The following is a 15,588-nucleotide window of genomic DNA, read 5'->3' as shown; positions in this document are numbered from 1 at the left end:
CATTATATACTGGCACTACAGGAGGAGAAGCACATTATACACTGGCACTACAGGGGGAGAAGCACATTATATACTGGCACTACAGGGGGAGAAGCACATTATATACTGGCACTACAGGGGGAGAAGCACATTATATACTGGCACTACAGGGGGAGAAGCACATTATATACTGGCACTATAGAGGAGAAGCATTATATACTGGCACTACAGGGGGAGAAGCACATTATATACTGGCACTACAGGGGGAGAAGCACATTATATACTGGCACTACAGGGGGAGAAGCACATTATATACTGGCACTACAGGGGGAGAAGCACATTATATACTGGCACTACAGGGGGGATCATTATATACTGGCACTACAGGGGGAGAAGCACATTATATACTGGCACTACAGGGGGAGAAGCATTATATACTGGCACTACAGGAGGAGAAGCACATTATATACTGGCACTACAGGGGGAGAAGCACATTATATACTGGCACTACAGGAGGAGAAGCATTATATACTGGCACTACAGGGGGGATCATTATATACTGGCACTACAGGGGGAGAAGCATTATATACTGGCACTACAGGAGGAGAAGCACATTATATACTGGCACTACAGGAGGGGAAGCACATTATATACTGGCACTACAGAGGGAGAAGCATTATATACTGGCACTACAGGGGGAGAAGCACATTATATACTGGCACTACAGGGAGAGAAGCACATTATATACTGGCACTACAGAGGGAGAAGCACATTATATACTGGCACTACAGGAGGAGAAGCACATTATATACTGGCACTACAGGGGGAGAGGCACATTATATACTGGCACTACAGGAGGAGAAGCATTATATACTGGCACTACAGGAGGAGAAGCATTATATACTGGCACTACAGGAGGAGAAGCATTATACACTGGCACTACAGGGGGAGAAGCACATTATATACTGGCACTACAGGAGGAGAAGCACATTATATACTGGCACTACAGGAGGAGAAGCACATTATATACTGGCACTACAGGGGGAGAAGCACATTATACACTGGCACTACAGGAGGAGAAGCACATTATATACTGGCACTACAGAGGGAGAAGCACATTATATACTGGCACTACAGGAGGAGAAGCACATTATATACTGGCACTACAGGGGGAAAAGCACATTATATACTGGCACTACAGGAGGAGAAGCATTATATACTGGGACTACAGGGGGAGAAGCACATTATATATTGGCACTACAGGGGGGGATCATTCTATACTGGCACTACGGGGGGGGGGGGATCATTATATACTGGCACTACAGGGGTGGGAGAGCATTGTATACTGGCACTACAGGGGGAGAAGCATATTATATACTGGCACTATAGAGGAGAAGCATTATATACTGGCACTACAGGGGTGGGAAAGCATTGTATTACTGGCACTACAGGCTGGGGAGCATTATACACTGGCACCACTGGGGGGGAGCATTATACACTGTCACTACGGGCTGCCAGAAGAGCATTATATATTGGCACTGCCGGTGGGACGGAGGAGCATTATATACCGGCACTGGGGAAGGAGACTGAGAAGCATTATATATACTGGCAGTATGGGGGAGCAGGGAAGTACTATAGATACTGGCACTACAGGGGGGTTATAACTGCAGGAGGCAATTAGAACTCTAGGGGGCATTATAAATACTAGGGGACACTATGGTACAATTATTAGTACCAGGGTTACTGTGGGGGCATTATTATTATTGGGCACAAAATGGAGAGCATTGCTACTACTGGGGGCACTCTTGGGGAGCATTATCACTATTGGGAGCACTGTTGCTAATGAGGGCACTATGGGAGACAATTATTACTATTGGTGGGTTATTAGGGAGCACCATTACTATGGGGGGACTTTCTGTATAGTGGGGAGCACAGCGGCCGCCGTATTGGGGGTAGAAGCAGGATGACACTGTTGGGACATCAGGAGGGAGAGTTTGTGCTGAGAAAGTGGGGAGGATGATGGTAAAACGAGGAACCTAAGATGTCTGTGTGGTAAACTCTGCGGCTGACATATGGCTTTTGACATCTTTTTTAACCCTGTACAAGCCATCATTTATGCTTTGCAGATCACACGCAGATCTCACCTGTTCTACGCGCTGCTGCTCGCTGTCGCACAGAAATGTTCCAAACAGACAGCTGTAAAGATGATCCAGAATAGTCAGGAGGAAATGCTCATTAAACTCAAAGGCGTGAGGGAACTGAGGAGGTGACAGAGAGACACAGCATCATGTAAGGAGGTGTAGCACAGCACATAAGATGGGGATGTCCGATTTCACAATGTCCAATTCTTGGTTCGTCTGGGGATAAGCAATGCCAGAGAAGTGGCAGCTGCTTATCCCCATCTCTCTATGGAGGTATATGTGCATACCTGTCTTGTCATTTGCCAGACACAGTCAATAAACTGCAGGAACACTGGGGATCTGTCAGCGTCTGGGTGATTCTTGTTACCATGTCCGACCCTCTAAAAAGACGAAAATATTTCCAATCAAGCAACATGGATTTGGAAAAACAGACAGGGCTATAGGCAAACTGAAGCCAAAATATAGGTTCATTCATTATTTTTAGATAATCTATATTTATTACTCACAAGGAAGAATTTATGCCCGAAGCTCAGCCATTCCTTCTCTACCAGCACTTCGAACCCTCGGATGGTCCGGTAATACCCATCAAGCATGATCATAGCCAACGAGGTGAGCTGTGGAGTCCGATCCCAGCCATCGCTGCAATGAACGACCACGGACGTCTTCCCCGATTCCACTTTGTCAGCAATTCTCAGAGCGCTAGAAAGTATGCACTAGAAGATAAACCAAAACGCGCTAGCATAGGATTAAAAAAAAATATATCTGCCTGCAGCTGCCACTAGAGGGAGCTCACTGCACAGGGATTTGTACAGCTCAAATCTCATTTCATCCAGTGATGAAAGAAAGTTTTTTTTTACTTTCGTATCCTGTCTTTTCATATCCTAATGGACTTGTCACTTCCCAGTAGGATGTGAAGATGTGTCCACCACTGAGATAGCGGTGCTGGGGCTCCCCCTCTCTCACCCTACTCAATTCCTGCCATAAGTATGGACACAGTGGTGGGGGTGAGCAGGATTTGTGTTAGTGATCAGGTCAGTTAACCCCTAAGGTGCCACGGTCAACAACAGCCATGGCATCTAAGGAGATAGACAGGGGGAAGGAGCTCAGCGGCCAGAGAAGCAATCACAATGGTTCGATGCTTTACTAGGGCAGCTGGGGAGATGTGACTATGGCCTCCAAGCCTGCCATGGGCAACTGTATATTAGAGATGTAGCCTAATTGTTTACCTATAGGTTTTGTAACCGACAGATACAAATGTATTATATGCTATTTATGCCAAAGCATACCGATCAAAGGATCGCAGCTTTTAGTGCCCTCTTTTGGGAAAGGGGCAAAAATAATTACATTGTTAAAAAAAAAAATTATCAAAAAGCCCCCTGCCCCCCCCAAAAAACCTGGGAAATAAATATACTTTAAAAAAAAAAAATGTTTTTTTTTCAATTGGTCTTTATTAAAAAATATAACAGTTTTTCTAGCTGTGTGAATGGTACTTTCACTTTGTGTCCGTCAGCTAATAACCCTTATCTCTAAACTACTGAGAGGTCATAAACACTTATTTAAGCCACATTCCTATCAGTAAGATGAGAACGGAGCTATAATGAGTGTGTATAAGGTCAGAGAGCAGAGATAAGGAGCTCTGAGCAGAGAGAAAATACAGATCCTGCTAGTAGATAAACTCAAAACTGTGCTGGGAAAACGGCTCAGTATTTTTAATAAAGACCAATTGAAAACAATGATTTTAGCTCAATATGAGTACAATGCAATAATAAAAAATTGCCACAAAAGGTGTCCATAGCCTTTAAAGTGTTAGGGATCATTCAGATGACCGTATGAATGGGTCCGCATTCATTTCAGTGGGGCTGCAAAAGATGCGGACAGCACAGAAAGGTAGAGCATGTCCTATTTTTGTCCGCAATCGCGTACAGCAGTGATGACCTACCTGCGGCCCGCGAAGCCGTGTCATGCGGCCCGCGCAGTAACAGGACTTTATCAGCGCAGGGCGCGCTGCGAACGGCACAGGCTTCAAAGCGATGCTGCCTGTGCCTGCAATCTCCCCGCCCAGCGCCGCCTCCTAGCTAATTTATTCACTGCACATGCCTCTGTGAAATTGAAGAGAAGCGTCGTAATCTCGCAGAGGCATCGAAGTGCGCATGCACCGTCTTCCTGGCCAATTTCACAGACGCATGTGCAGTGAATAAATTTGCTAGGAGGCGCGCTGGATAGGGAGGAGATCTGTGGATGACACTGAGGGGGATATCTGTGGATGACACTGAGGGGGATATCTGTGGATGACACTGAGGGGGATATCTGTGGATGACACTGAGGGGGATATCTGTGGATGACACTGAGGGGGATATCTGTGGATGACACTGAGGGGGATATCTGTGGATGACACTGAGGGGGATATCTGTGGATGACACTGAGGGGGATATCTGTGGATGACACTGAGGGGGATATCTGTGGATGACACTGAGGGGGATATCTGTGGATGACACTGAGGGGGATATCTGTGGATGACACTGAGGGGGATATCTGTGGATGACACTCACGGGGGGATCTGTGGATGACACTCACGGGGGGATCTGTGGATGACACTCACGGGGGGATCTGTGGATGACACTCACAGGGGGATCTGTGGATGACACTCACGGGGGGGATCTGTGGATGACACTCACGGGGGGGATCTGTGGATGACACTCACGGGGGGATCTGTGGATGACACTCACGGGGGGATCTGTGGATGACACTCACGGGGGGATGTGTGGATGACACTCACGGGGGGATCTGTGGATGACACTCACGGGGGGATCTGTGGATGACACTCACGGGGGGATCTGTGGATGACACTTACGGGGGGATCTGTGGATGACACTTACGGGGGGATCTGTGGATGACACTTACGGGGGGATCTGTGGATGACACTTACGGGGGGATCTGTGGATGACACTTACGGGGGGGATCTGTGGATGACACGGTATACTTGGAAAAGAATGTGTAAGACCTGATTCCATGGTGAAGGCCTGACTACATGTGCCAAACAATTGCCGGTGTGTGAGTTTACTACGAGATATGGTCTGCAAACTCAGAGGTCCATAACTGCATCTTTGTCGACTTATCATAGGAGACGGTAAGAAGGTACAATTTTATCCAGCGATTTAAAAACTGCATTATTATTCCAGTGGGACGCTGCTGGTGGATGCTATTAGCGGGACGCCGCTTGAGTTTGTTCTTTGATTGCTCATTGGGACTTTGCTTATTTTCGGACATCCCTGTTATATATCGAAAGGGACGTACATAAAGGACATTGGATTATCGCAATTTTTAAAAAAATATTAGACTTTCCCATAAGAATATTTGCCGAATATTCATACGAGTTATTATTGAATATTCTATTTTATTCCTCGAATTTTAGTATTTTATATCTTAGTATTTGTCATATTGGATTACTGCATATTGTGTTTTATGGTGTAGTGGATAGGTATTTTAAATTACAGTTTTATATTATCATTGTCAGTAAGTACAGTTATTCATGCTATTATATGTTAATAAATTTCAAATGGTCCAGATATCCTGAGAGTGCCCAGTTACTTTTGTTCTATTATATTTCTCTTTTTGAGTGGACTGGGTGAGTCCACTCGACTGAGTGCACCTCTTGGGTCAATAGTTAGTCCAGTGCGTCACATCTATTCTCTTTTTTCATATATTAGAAAAATGTTTCCTGTCCCTACACAATAGAAAAAAAAATAAATAACTATGACAGTTACACTTTAATACTTTCTTCTCCTGATTTTGGCTTCAAAAGCTGCATATCAGAAAACCTGCCCGGGAGGCAGCACCGTCTCTGTTCCGGCTACCTGTTCTCTAACCTACCTTAATATGCTCCAGCCAGTGAGTGGACTCCAGGTTTGATAGCCAATGTGACTCCTGAATGATGGGATACGAAATCTCCTTCAGCTTTCTCAGAGACTCTCTCATGACGTGAATGTTGTGGATTTCTAGGAAGATCAGCTCTGCATTCTGATAGGCGTCCTCGCTCTCAAATCCTCCACCTTTTGACTGTGGAAGGGATTAGCAGATTACAGGCCGTTTTTAGTGAATACTTCCGACTTCTGACAAAGAGGAAACTGAAATTACAGGCAAGGCATTTGCTGCCATCCGGGAGCATGCTTGTAGAGGGCTCGTCCGGTATTACAAAACATCCTCACGGCTCAATGTAAGCCAAAAAGGTCAGCAACTTTCTAATATATTTTGGCCCTGGTTTATCAAGGCCACCATGTGCTATGCCGATCTGGATAGGGCCTGCGCTGCCGCAAGAGGCATTGCATTTATGGATAGGCATAAACGACATGCCTCCTCCGGCGGTCCATGTGCCATCTTGACACAACACTTACCTTACTTGCTACAGCGTTGGCACTAGGTCTTGCATCGAAAATAAAGATTTTATGGGACTGTGCATTGGCATCCATGATGGACTGCAGATACTTCTCATCCTCCTTACACCTCTTCCCGTTGACTCCTGGCAGGGGCTGGCTGCAGCGGACAATAGTAGCCTGGGTCTCCGGATGAATCCAAGATAGTACCTAATTGTGAAGGAATAGAACAATTCAGCTAGAAACATCACTCTTCATGGGGCACGACCTCATTACAAATGGGCAAAAGGGAGGCATTGTGTTATGCCTAGTGCAGGGACCGAGGGGGCGGAGCATGACACAGGGATTTAAGAAACCCCAGAGAGAATCTCTGTGTCATGCTCCCCCCCCCAAGGCCCTGCAAAATTAACATTACATTTATAACAGATATCACAGCATGTCTGATTACTGAGGGTCCCGCTGATCACATAAATGGAGGCCCCATGCACCGTAACAGTGAAGAGGAGCTTGCCGGGCCGAGCACACCCTCTATGATATCCATATTCACTGAAACAACCCTGTTAGGCCACGGCTACACTAAGGCCCCTTTCAGACAAGCGAGTTCCACACTCCGGACTTGCAGCGTGAGTATGCGGCAGCTCCCGTCCTGACCTCCCAGCACTGACAGGGTCACATAGCATTATATTGATTTATGATGCTATGTAATCTTTACAGTTCTGGAATGTATTGTATATCACTGACATAATGCTGTCAGTGTTATACTATACAATACATTCCAGAACTGTAAGGATTACATAGCATCATAAATCAATATAATGCTATGTGACCCTGTCAGTGCTGGGAGGTCAGGACGGGAGCTGCCGCATACTCACGCTGCAAGTCCGGAGTGTGGAACTCACTTGTCTGAAAGGGGCCTAAGAAATCCCTAATTCATAAAACACCAGGGACCCATCTGAGCGAGGCCTTGTTCTGCAGGCGGACTCATCCAATTTGATCAACATGTGCACTCATAGTGAATAGAGCAGTAATGCGTTTTAAAATAATCCAAATATTAGTTGCTTTTGTATTGAAGCCACAGCAGATTTGATCCTCCGTATTTATTTCACTTTATTAGGAGGCGATGAGTTAACTTTGTCTTAAAAATCTCTTGCAAATCACAGTCATGGGAATCACTGGCAATTTTGTTCTGCTGCCACACACTGTCATATGCGCTTGCACAGGTCCTGGAAACCCAGGGAACTAGCACAGCCGCAGATTGTTTTAATGGAGGAGGCTAATGGATGCGTCTGTCCATCTGCAGCCATTTTCTGGACAGGAGCGGCATGTGGTCTGGGCATAAGACCAGGCTAACAAGGGGGCACGGTTTCACAAACTGAGGGACTGGAACTTCTAACAAGTCTATATCAGTGAATTGTGGATATCCATCTTTCCCACACATCTGTAAACGTTTGACATAAAATGGTCATCCCCTTTAAAGGGTTTCTGTCACCCCACAAAACTCTTTTTTTTTTTTTTGGGATAGTTATATTCCTTATAGCGCGATATAGGAGAATATAATAGTCTTACTTACTTTCATGCGGCCGATTCTTCAGAAAACGAAGTTTTATAATATGTAAATCAGGGCTCTACCAGCAAGTAGGGCGGCTACTTGCTGGTAGCCGCAGCAGAAAACCGCCCCCTCGCCGTGTTGATTGACAGGGCCAGCCGTGATCTCCTCCTCCGGCCGGCCCTGTCAGTATTTCAAAAATCGTGCGCCTCTGTTCATTCGGCGCAGGCGCTCTAAGATGAGGAGGCTCGCCTCCTCAGCACTCCCTCAGTGCGCCTGCGCCGATGACATCACCGAAAGAGAAGACGTCATCGGCGCAGGCGCACTGAGGGAGTGCTGAGGAGGCGAGCCTCCTCATCTCAGAGCGCCTGCGCCGAATGAACAGAGGCGCGCGATTTTTGAAATACTGACAGGGCCGGCCGGAGGAGGAGATCACGGCTGGCCCTGTCAATCAACACGGCGAGGGGGCGGTTTTCTGCTGCGGCTACCAGCAAGTAGACGCCCTACTTGCTGGTAGAGCCCTGATTTACATATTATAAAACTTCGTTTTCTAAAGAAACTGCCGCATGAAAGTAAGTAAGACTATTATATTCTCCTATATCGCGCTATAAGGAATATAACTATCCAAAAAAAAAATAATGAGTTTTGTGGGGTGACAGAAACCCTTTAAGGGTAGGTTCACATTTGTGTTAAATGGATCTGGTAGGCTGTTGCGGCAGACTGGAGTTCACTGAATCTGGCGTAGCTGGATACTGCCATTCTCCACCAGACCCCATTAGCTGTAATGGGATTAGGCCGCTTTCCGGCATAAGTGCTGGTTTGTGGCTGCTGAATATAACGGTTTCTGTCCATCCGAAAGCCGGCATTTTGCCAGAAAGTGGCCGGATCTCCACCGGATTCCATTATAGTCAATGGGTCCAGCAGTGAACGGCATTATCCGGCCTAGACGGAATCCGGTGAATTCTGGCAGGCTGATCCGGCAGATCTGCTTAAAGAAAAAGTGAACCTACCCTAAGCACACTGGCTTTGGTTCCATTCCCCACAGTAACTTTAAATAACACGTGTTCTGTACTTATCTACACACAGGGATCCGATCTTTGGCTCTGAATGCAGCCACCCTCCGTAATTCATCGTCAGACATAGTCACTGGGACGACCAGTATTGCCGGATAGCTGTCGCACAGCTCGTACCGATCATTCAGTCTAGTAATTCTCCAGCTTTCATTGGGCACACCCTGAAATATTAGGTAAAAAAAATAACAATTGTACAAATAAAATGTAAACTGAAAGAAGTGGAAATATCCAGAGATACACCGAGTACATATAATGACCGCGCGACTCACCTGCCTTTTGTATTCTGTGATCGGGTCATAGACTTTCCAGCCATTTTCAGAAAACACTTCTTTATAGTCAAAGGCAAAGAGTGGCTGTGGAGGAAGAATAGATTGCACTTTCAGGAGGTCTTTATGGGCTTATAGGGAGGCTATCACATTGCATTTCACTTATTGTAACCTCTTGACCAGGCCTCCTCCGCCAATCAGCGTCTACCTTGCAGCTCCGGCATCAGAATTCGGAGCCAGAACCACACAGCCAGTGCTCCAGACAAAAAAAAATGACCAGCAGCCATTGGCTCCTAAACTAAAAAATTTAGGAGCCAAATTCAATTTTTTAGTCGCCAAATTTAAAATGCATATCATTTTTAAAAAAGGACTTTGAGAAGATGAGACGCAGGTGCACTACATATAGGAGAAAACAGCACCACATACCTCTCACATCCAGGGACATTTTCTGGGGGACAAGGTGACTAAAAATGGCGAATTGCGTGGTTTAGAGTTTTTTTTTCTGTTACGGCCTTCACCGAGCGGGAATATTTTTTTATATTTTAATAGCTCACACTTTTTGGGATGTGGCGATATGTAATATGTTTATTCTTTATTGTTTGTAAATTTTATATGTAAAACTGGGAAGGGGGCCATTTAAACTTTTAGTATTTTTTTTTTTTTTTTTTACTTTTTATTTAATAATTATTTCTTCCCTTAGGGACTAGAACCTGGATTTTTTCATCCCTTGTGCTATTCACCCTGATAGAGCTGTATCAGGGTGAACAGGATCTCGCACATCTCCCTGCTGCCCTGGGCTTTGTGCACACAGCAGCAGGGAGCTGAACATGGCAGCCAGGGCTTCAGTAGCGTCCTGGCTGCCATGGTAACGATCTGAGCCCCAGCAGAGTAATCTGCCACTGCCACCAATGAAGGGGATGGGACCCTGTGGCCACCATATAACAATGGGGGGGAGACGGGGACGACTTGTGGCCAGTGATAATGGGGGGGGGGGGAGGCTTTGGGAGAGCGCACTGCACCACCAATGAATGTTTAAAGAGGACCTTTCGTGGGTCAAAAGAATATGTACTTATCAGCAGGCTGCATAGAGCGGCGCCCAGGGATCTAAGTGCACTTACTATTATTCCTGGGCGCCGCTCCGTTCGTCCGCTGTGGCCCCCGGTATTTTCAGCATTCAGAGGAAGGAGAAGGAGGAGGAGACGCCAGTGTCTCTCCTTCTCCCTGACAGCAGCGCTGTCCAATCACAGCGCAGAGCTCCGAGCCAGGGAGGTTTTTTTCTCCCTGGCTCTGAGCTCTGCGCTGTGATTGGTCAGCGCTGCTGTCAGGGAGAAGGAGAGACACTGGCGTCTCCTCCTCCTTCTCCTTCCTCTGAATGCTGAAAATACCGGGGGCCACAGCGGACGAACGGAGCGGCGCCCAGGAATAATAGTAAGTGCACTTAGATCCCTGGGCGCCGCTCTATGCAGCCTGCTGATAAGTACATATTCTTTGGACCCACAAAAGGTCCTCTAACTCCTTTATACAAGTGTCTGCAGCGGTATCGCAGACCCGGCACCCGGCCTCAATAACAGGGCATGCGATCTGGGGCACCTGAGGGGTTAATGGCCGCGGATCGCATGCCCTGTTATTGAGGCCGGGTGCCGGGTCTGTGATACTGCTGCCGACACTTATGTTTTACATTCATTGGTGGCGCAGTGGCGACAGCTCCTCCCCTCCTCCTCCCTGCTATATCCCCATTGGTGTAGTGGCGGCTGCGTCACAGTGGAGAGGGAGGGACTCCCTCCTTCTCCACTGTGCCGTGTGCTACTGAAGAAAACTTAGGCTGCGCAGGATCGCGGCGGTACAGTCGCAAATGGCGACAAGACTAAAAAGTCTTGTCGCCATCTGCAAATTTTAAGGCGCATTGGCGACCGTTTTGGTCGCCATCTGGAGCCCTGACAGCTCAGTCCATTGTGCGGTGGATGGACCTGGTAACTGCTGCGCTTCTCTCACCGAAGGGACTTATTTTTTTTCTATTTTTTTGCTTATGGTTTTTAGTTGTATACCAATAAAGGATTACTATTTAAAGGGAGCCTGTCACCAGGCAAAATGCCGTGTAGGGCCAGCTCAGCTGAATGTAATGACACCTTAATTCATTCTGGAGAAGAAGTACTTTTAATCTATTTGCAAATTAGCAGTTAAGTGCACTGAGGGCAGGCCTAAACACTCTGTGCACTCTTGTTCTTCCTGCTTCCTCTGCCTACCCCTCGCTCTCCTTTTTGACTGACAGGGTCATGCAAGATGACTATGCAGTAACCTGGCCCTGTCAATCAAGGAGAGCGAGGGGCTGGCAGAGGAAGCAGGAAGAACAAGAGTGCACAGAGTGTTTAGGCCCGCCCTCAGTGCACTTAACTGCTAATTTGCAAATAGATTAAAAGTACTTCTTCTCCAGAATGATGCAATAAATCACTAAGTGAAAGGTATCATTACATTAAGCTGAGCCAGTCGTATAAGGCGTTGAATTTCCTGGTGACAGGTCCCCTTTAATAACTTTATTTTAAACTAATAAGGCATACCAGTACCAGTACCTTTTGATCTGTGCTTCCAGGACACAAGCCCTAATAGAAAGCTTAGTGTACCGACGGGAATGGGGTCCTTTTTAGGACAGTGGTTCCCCATGTGAAGAGGAGAGTCCCCTATGGCCTTGCCATCGTTTCTCCCATCCTGGCCATTACAGCAGGAGTTGGCATGTTATTGGACAGTTAAGCATCTGATTCTGAGCAACATGGTGCCAGGGAAGGACTGAGAACTTAAAGTGGCCCTGGAAAAGCTAAAAGTGGCCCCATGTTGTAGGCAAAGCCAGCAATACCATGTCGCGGCACAAAATACCGCCCCAGCAGATCCAAATGCCACAGTGCAGCCTAAAATAAAGCCCCAGCAGCTATGGAGGCCAGCACAAGCTGCCATGCTCTGGCTTCCTACTACAGTTGCCTCAGGATAGCAATACAGTTGAATTCAGGAGCCAGGAGGGCACCTGCGGCCGCTGCCTAGGTACATGAGTACTTGACTGCCCCCCGGGGAGTTTTCCTGTAGGGTCTATGGCCAGTCAGCCCCTGCGCAGCGCTACAGAATAAGACCCCTATACCACTGCTAGAGGAAGGCACCCAAGCCACAGCTGCACAAGCGCCCATTAATAATGGCTGTAAAAGGGTGTATTGGCGGTCATTCAGGGATTAACAAAAATATAAGCGAAAATATAAAGCTTTGTATTTTATAAATGCTATGTTTTACAGGATATAATATATGCAAAAATAGAAAGGGGACGTACTCTTTAACAGCTTTAAAGGGGTTTTCCAATCTCAGACAATGGGGAAATATCACTAGGATATGACCCCATTGTCTGATAGCTGCGAGTCCCACTGCTGGGACCCACACCTACAATGAGAACGGAGCGGGGAAATTCACTGAGTGCGCACTGCGCATGCGCAGCCGCCCTCCATTCATTTCTATGGGGCCGCCGAAAATAGACGAGCGCTGGCTCGGCTATTGCCGTCTTCCCCATAGAAATGAATGGGAGCAGGGGCCGCGCATGCGCGGTGCGCTCCCATTCACTTCTATAGGAGCAGCGCTTGGTGGTGGACGGACCCCAGGAAATCCGGGGTCCTCCAGCCACAGCTCTCCTCGCTTTGTTCTCATTGTAGGTGCGGGTCCCAGCGTTGGGACCCGCACCTATCTGACAATGGGGGCATATACTAGCGATATGCCCCCATTGTCTTAGATTGGAATACCCCTTTAACTTCCAAAACTTAAGATAAGTGGGCAGGATTTATCAATATATCCTTGTTATACCTAAATCTTATTCTGACAATCACTTTTCGGCAGAAGAGTCCTCCAACGATACGTTGATGACAGAGGGTACTGTTGCTAGAATCCCCAGTGATCAGCAGCAATCAGTAGGGAAATCTGGCAGTACTCACATTTTCTCTGCAGCGCCACCAGAGGAGAAATAAAGCATTACACAGTGTGCATTCAAATGAAGGGTCTATCTGTGTAATGCCTCATTCACACGTCAGCATTCAATCAGTGGTTTCCATCAGTGATTTTGAGCCAAAACCAGGTGCGGCTCTAAATACAGAAGAGGTGCAGATCTTTCCCTTATACCTTATGTCTGTGGAGGCTCCACTCCTGGTTTTGGTTCACAATCGCTGATGGAAACCACTGACCAAAACACTGACCGTGTGAATGAGGCTTAACGCAGGACAGGATGGGTCCTCCAGGCCCAGAGAAAGGGGCTGCACTGAGCAACAGAGGACACCCTAATAAGGAATTTCTCGAAAATAAGCCTTATTTTACTTCCCAGCATTCGGATGCGAACCCTAACAGAACTGAACTAGTTTTATATAATTTGTCAGCCCCTAAACTTGGAGTCAATGCTTTGTAACTGCTCATAGTGATCCTACCAATTCATGGTTTAGAGCGAAGGCGTAAGCCATCAGGCTCTCAAACACAGTTTTTCGGACGCGCCCGTCTGGTTTATAAGCAAATCTCAAATTTCTTATGTCCTGAAAAAGATAAAAAGTCAGAGTTGGAAAAACTATTTTACTAGATGCATAAACAAGTGTTTTATGGCACTGAGTTTTTTTTTTCCTTTTTTTTTACCTTGCACACAATTTCAACTCCATGAGAATTCTCTCCGCGGCCAGTAGATACGCCAATCTTTTCAATGCGACTTACGATTCCTAGAGGAGCATCCAATATCAAGCGATGATCCTAATGGGACGATAACTTTAAAAGGCTATGGACACCTTCAGGCCGATTTTTTTTTTTTTTTTTTAATAACTGCATTTTACTCATTCTGGGCTAAAAATCTTTTTTTCAATTGATTTTTATTAAAAATGTTCAGCCTTTTTTGAGAAGCAAAGGTAAAAAAAATAAAAAATCTGTCTGCTTGCAGAATATCACTTTGCAGTCCCGTCAGCTGATGGCTTGTTACAGTTCAGTTATCAGAGCTTTGCCTTGTGAGGAGGACAGACAATGAGTGGTCCTCTCGAGTGACAGCAAGCAGAGATCTAGAAAACTGCTGAATAGATACTAGGAGAGACTTATCAAAACTAGTGCACGGAAACGTGATGCCCACAGTAACCAATCAGATTTCAGCTCTCTTTTTTTTTTACAGGGCTTTCGGCTGATGAAAGCGGCTACCTGATGTTCTGGGTCACCTTTCCACTTTTCCCTCCGTCAGAATCCGCAAGGACTTACCCGTTCCAGACTCTTGAAGTACAGTCTGTAGTTGGTAACTGTGAGGCTTCCACGAATGGCCCCCGTGAACGGACAGATGTAAGAAATGTCCTTAGCTGTAAGATAGAAGTAATGAATAAAAAGCAGATATTTCCTGCAAATATATATACATATCACACATCATATCTGAACCATCCAAGTGAACACACGACTTCTATGTACAGCATGTCTGATCATACGTGTCCTATTCAGCATAAAGCCTCGTGCCCCCAGTGAAGCCGTCCACTCGGCCCCTGCACAATGTGGCCATGCGGTTACGTATTGTGCACCGGTGGTATAGTATGGCACACAGCAGATGGAGGGCGCCGTATTACAGACCTCTATAGCACATACACATTAAATGAATGGCGGTTTTTCGGTGGGACTGGAGACTGTTTTGTGTATGGGCATGTCATGACTCTCCCCTCATGGCAGACGGTGGAAGGAAATATCGATCAGGCATGTCGGAATTCAAAATGCCTGATACTTTATTCTCATGGGAGATAAGTGTAATGCAGAGGTGTCTGTCAGCTGATTATTCCCTTTTCCCTGTAAGTTATCGAAGGTGAATGGCCGGCTTTGAAGGGGCTGTCCAGGCTTTATGGACTTACCCGTTGAAAAAACAAACAAAAAAAAACCAAATAGTCACCTGCTCCGTACCGCTCTGTTCAGTAGAAACGTGCCATTTGGGCACACATCACCTCTGAGGCCATTAATTGGCTGCAGCGGCGCACATGACCCTGTCTGTCTGTCTGTCAGTTTATGGGACGGGGACTAGAAGGTCAGTGAAGAGACTCAGGGGGCAGGTGAGGATGTTTTTTTAAGGCCTCATGCACACAACTGTATCCTTTTTTGAGGGCCACATAAGATGGATACCTGCCATATGCATCCAGCACTTTCCCGTCCCGCACTATTGTAAAAATACCTATTCTTGTTCGCAAAACAGACAAGAAAAGG

General features: G+C 46.5%; 1 protein-coding gene across 2 annotated transcripts in view; it reads right to left on the bottom strand.

Moving 5' to 3' along the window:
- MTMR2 (myotubularin related protein 2) overlaps positions 1 to 15,588 on the bottom strand; it is a 44,573-nt gene that overhangs the window by 10,038 nt on the left and 18,947 nt on the right. For both annotated transcript variants that reach the window (XM_040426308.1, XM_040426307.1), the window contains exons 4-13: positions 14,614 to 14,708; positions 14,014 to 14,124; positions 13,815 to 13,916; positions 9,379 to 9,462; positions 9,121 to 9,270; positions 6,512 to 6,700; positions 5,991 to 6,176; positions 2,627 to 2,833; positions 2,408 to 2,500; positions 2,124 to 2,237 (exon numbers count right to left, since the gene is read on the bottom strand). In XM_040426308.1, coding sequence (XP_040282242.1) covers positions 2,124 to 2,237; positions 2,408 to 2,500; positions 2,627 to 2,833; positions 5,991 to 6,176; positions 6,512 to 6,700; positions 9,121 to 9,270; positions 9,379 to 9,462; positions 13,815 to 13,916; positions 14,014 to 14,124; positions 14,614 to 14,708 — 1,331 coding nt within the window. The remainder of the gene's footprint in view (positions 1 to 2,123; positions 2,238 to 2,407; positions 2,501 to 2,626; positions 2,834 to 5,990; positions 6,177 to 6,511; positions 6,701 to 9,120; positions 9,271 to 9,378; positions 9,463 to 13,814; positions 13,917 to 14,013; positions 14,125 to 14,613; positions 14,709 to 15,588) is intronic.

This window comes from Bufo bufo, chromosome 3 (genome assembly GCF_905171765.1).
Source record: "Bufo bufo chromosome 3, aBufBuf1.1, whole genome shotgun sequence".
In the NCBI taxonomy this organism is placed as follows: domain Eukaryota; kingdom Metazoa; phylum Chordata; class Amphibia; order Anura; family Bufonidae; genus Bufo; species Bufo bufo.
The sequence above is the reverse complement of the archived record's forward strand: the minus strand, read 5'-3'. Positions and strand labels throughout refer to the sequence as shown.